At 35.3% G+C, this 4,286-nt stretch overlaps 1 protein-coding gene across 1 annotated transcript; it reads left to right on the forward strand.

The window, feature by feature from the left end:
* Positions 1 to 828: 828 nt before the first annotated feature.
* Positions 829 to 2,615, forward strand: LOC118733353. The gene is made up of 2 exons (XM_036462722.1): positions 829 to 913; positions 1,011 to 2,615. The coding sequence occupies exons 1-2, from the start codon at positions 861 to 863 to the stop codon at positions 2,452 to 2,454; spliced, it is 1,497 nt and encodes a 498-aa protein (XP_036318615.1). The 5' UTR covers positions 829 to 860; the 3' UTR covers positions 2,455 to 2,615.
* The last annotated feature ends 1,671 nt before the right edge of the window (positions 2,616 to 4,286 follow it).

The following is a 4,286-nucleotide window of genomic DNA, read 5'->3' on the forward strand; positions in this document are numbered from 1 at the left end:
TTTCAGCGAAATGAAAGAGGGTTTTATAGAAACCTTAAACGCAACAAGACTGAAGATATAACCGAAGTACCTAGCGCCGAGCAAATCGAAAGCTTCTGGAAGTCTATATGGTCAACCAGCACGAAACATGCAACCGATTCAGCGTGGATCCACGATGAGTACAAGAGAACGGAATCTATAAAAGCTATGGAAGACGCGACTTTCAGTGAGGCCGATATCAAAAAAGCTGTAGAGAGCACTCAAAATTGGCGGGCTGCAGGGCCAGATGGTATTTATAATTATTGGTTAAAAAAGTTTACATGCACACACAGTATGGTAGCTCAACACTTTACAAAATTCCTCAAACATGAATCCCAAGTACCGAACTTCTTAATGAAGGGATGTACATATCTGCTACCAAAGGACCCAAAAGATACGAAGAACCCTTCTAAGTATCGCCCCATCACGTGCCTATGTACCCTATATAAAATTCTTACATCTTGTTTAGCCGAAAAAATATGTACTCATCTTGATACGCACAACATTCTAGCCATCGAACAAAAAGGATGTGTTAAAAACAGCAAAGGCTGCAAAGAGCAGCTGATAATTGATACAGTCATAATGGAGCAAGCATACCATAATCAAAGAAATATTTATACATCTTATATCGACTTCAAAAAAGCCTTTGACACTGTTCCGCATTCTTGGCTTTTGGAGGTTTTAGACATTTATAAAATATCGCCGAACATAAAACGTCTTATGCAGCAACTTATGAACTCATGGAAAGTTACTTTAAAACTATTTCATAACAACGGACTCATAAAAACCGCTCCCATACCTATTAAAAGAGGTATTTTCCAAGGAGATAGCTTGAGTCCGATATGGTTTTGTCTGGCGCTAAATCCACTTTCTTCGATACTAAATGCGTCAAACTACGGCTTTAGTTTAAAAGCACCGCGTGTATCGCAATATAGACTTTCACACCTACTGTACGTGGATGACATAAAGCTATATGCTGCAAATGAACGTCAAATGAATACGCTACTGGAACAAACAGAAGATTTTTCAAATGATATAAAAATGTCGTTTGGAGTAGAAAAATGTCGAAGATTAAGTGTGGAAAATGGAAAACTTATAAGGCGAGAATTTGAATTAATGACTCATGAAACTGTAGACTCGATGACAGAAGACGACACATATAAATACCTTGGTATTTTACAGGCTAGGAGGATGCAGCACAGTGAAATAGTTTCAGCCATAACTAGTGAATACCTCCAAAGAGTAAAGAGCTTGCTGAAATCATGCTTGAATGGGAATAACCTTTTTAAAGCCATTAATGCATTTGCGATACCGGTTTTAACATACACCTTTGGTGTAGTAAAATGGTCCGAAACAGAACTGGAAAACGTCAAGAGAGCAACAAGGACATTGTTGACAAAGTATGGCACGCATCACCCAAAATCGGCAGTAGAACGTCTCTACTTGCCACGTCGACAGGGAGGTCGAGGGATGGTAGACATTAAGCAATTACATAATAAGTGTAAACAAAGCCTTCGTTTATACTTCCACAACCAAGAGAACAGCCTACTCCAAACCGTGTGCAAAGCCGATTTAAAATATTCACCATTAAATCTTAGTGAATTTTCTGCAATCGAATTAATATCAGGAACGCAACATATCCAGTCGCTCATGCAAGACTGGAAAATGAAAGCGGTTCATGGCAGATATCCACATGCTCTAGACGCTCCTGAAGTAGATAACGCTGCTTCCAACGAATGGTTAATTCACTCCGGCATCTACGCCGAAACTGAAGGTTTTATGATCGCTATACAAGATCAAGTTATTGCGACTAGAAACTACTCGAAATATATTATGCGTGCTTCCGTTGAAAACGACCTATGCAGACGATGCCAAAAGCAAACAGAAACCATCCACCACATCACAGGAGCTTGTGTCACGTTAGCAGCCACCGAATACTTAACCAGACATAACCAGGTGGCAAAAATTGTACACCAGAGTCTAGCGATACAACATAAGCTAGTAACGGAAGAGCTGCCGTACTTTAAATATACTCCAGACGCTGTAATTGAAAACAGAACGAGCAAGCTATATTGGGACCGATCAGTTTTGACGGACCGTCCAATGCCACACAATAGGCCGGACATAATAGTGGTCGAAAAAGAAGTGAATCAAGCGTTCCTCATAGATATAGGCGTACCAAATACTCACAATCTTCAAGATTGTTATATGGAGAAATACAGAAAATACCAGAGCTTAGCATACGAGATCAAGGATTTGTGGAAATTAGAAAAAGTAGAGGTGATTCCAGTTATAATTTCGACAACAGGAGTTATTCCAAAATCATTGAACACTAGCCTGGAAAAACTCAACATGGTAGAAAAGCGAAGGGCCATACAAAAATCTGTGATATTATCTACATCATCGATAGTTCGTAAATTTCTGAATATAAATTAGCATTAAGAAACAGAAAAGCTTGCAACTGTGTAGTATTGTCAATATCCGTTTGTAACCAATCTGAAGATTATATTTCTCTTATACTACTTTATAATCAATAGTGTTAAGTATTTTGTTGTATACCAACCAATACTTGATGTGAACCCGTAACGGAGAAACAATAAAAAATAAAATAAAATAAAATGAAATGAAATGAAATGAAATAAAATTAAATTAAATTAAATTAAATTAAATTAAATTAAATTAAATTAAATTAAATTAAATTAAATTAAATTAAATTAAATTAAATTAAATTAAATTAAATTAAATTAAATAAAATAAAATAAAATAAAATAAAATACAATAAAATATAAAAACATATAGCAAGGGCATTTTAAATGGTTTTCCAGCTGGGGTTTCGATTCGAGATAACGTTAATCTTTAACTGGGGACAAGGGGTCTCACAGACCTTAGAGTTCATGACAAGGAAGATAGAGAATGCTATGTGTTATATGCTAATGCTTACAAAAAAATGCTTTATTTCAAAGTGCAATCTTTAATTTAAAATCTATTTATCACCTTTATAGTCATTGTTTGTTACCTTTTGTCGCGCAAATTTGCGCAGTGTGCTGTGCAACCCTCAATCAGCTATTTTGTTTACCTTCATTTTGATTTGTGTTCAACATTTTTCCGAAATGACTGAGGTAAGATTTGAATATTTACCCAAATTTGAGTTTAAGTTGTTCAACTTTTTAAATTAAGGCTTTTCAAATAATTTTCAGAAATTGCATATATAAAATTGTCCTCATGAAACAGACTGCGCAAAGTTGCCCACTTGCCCAAACATGAAACTTGCGCGTATATGTATTTAGATGAGTACCCTTAATGTAAAATTGTCTATCATGTTATTGTTTCTATCTTGTCTTGAGATTGAAAAATCAGTAAAAATCAGCACACATTTCCGAAAAGTAAGGATATTTGTTTGCTGACTTGGGAATTGAAAATTTTCAGTACAGCGAATGAAATTTCAGTACTGTCCTTCCCAAAATCAGTACGGCTGGCAACCGTATCCCTAGATCGCTCTACACTAAAGCCGGTGGGGACTCTCCATCGAGCCTTTCTGTGCGTTGGATAAAATTCTTTGTAGATAATTTTCCCTCCTGCAGCAAAGAACCCTTGGACACACCAATAAAAGTTGGATACAAACTAGAGGGCTGCATGAACTCATTCAAAACGGCTTGTGAATTACTCATATAAAAAAAGAATGAATGGTTTGCCTTCAATTTTTTTCAATTTGAGTGAGTACCTGTTCTGATATACATATGTATCGACATTACAATATTCGAAAAAAGTGAAAATAAATTGAAGAGAAATAAATGAACATTTTTTGTATGAATATCCAAAACAATTTTTTCTATGCACATATGTAAAATATTCAAATCTATTGTACTCTTTTTGGCTAGAAGTTTGAATGATTCATGCAGCCCTCTAATACAAACCAAAGTCGAAAATTGGACTTTGCTCCTTGTTTTTTTGGGGGGTAAAAAATATTGCTCCTTTTGGTGAAAAATTTTATATTTTTTTATAAGTTTACTCTTCCCGCTTAATCCGCGGAAATTTTTTTTCGGTAACACCTAGTAAAACTTGCTGCCTAAATTTTTTTGGAATATGTTAATCCCTTAACAGGAATTTTTTCGGAAAATAGTCAAAAATACAGGTTCTGCAGAGGGAATCTGAAAATCGCTACGCTATATTTCTATCACTAAAAATCACAAAAAATCACAAAAAATCGTCGCGATTTCTAGATCCTCAATGCTGGTACGTTTAATATGTTTTAAAAAATGTTGGCCAAA

Source organism: Rhagoletis pomonella, unplaced genomic scaffold (assembly GCF_013731165.1).
Source record: "Rhagoletis pomonella isolate Grant_MI unplaced genomic scaffold, Rhpom_1.0 Rhpom_scaffold_00002, whole genome shotgun sequence".
Classification (NCBI taxonomy): domain Eukaryota; kingdom Metazoa; phylum Arthropoda; class Insecta; order Diptera; family Tephritidae; genus Rhagoletis; species Rhagoletis pomonella.

Excerpts from the sequence above, each read along its gene's own strand:
- LOC118733353 (XM_036462722.1), top strand. The coding sequence starts at position 861 with ATGGTTTTGTCTGGCGCTAAATCCACTTTCTTCGATACTAAATGCGTC. Across the intron at positions 914-1,010 it reads GATACTAAATGCGTCAAACT|AATGAATACGCTACTGGAAC; the intron begins ACGGCTTTAGTT and ends AAATGAACGTCA.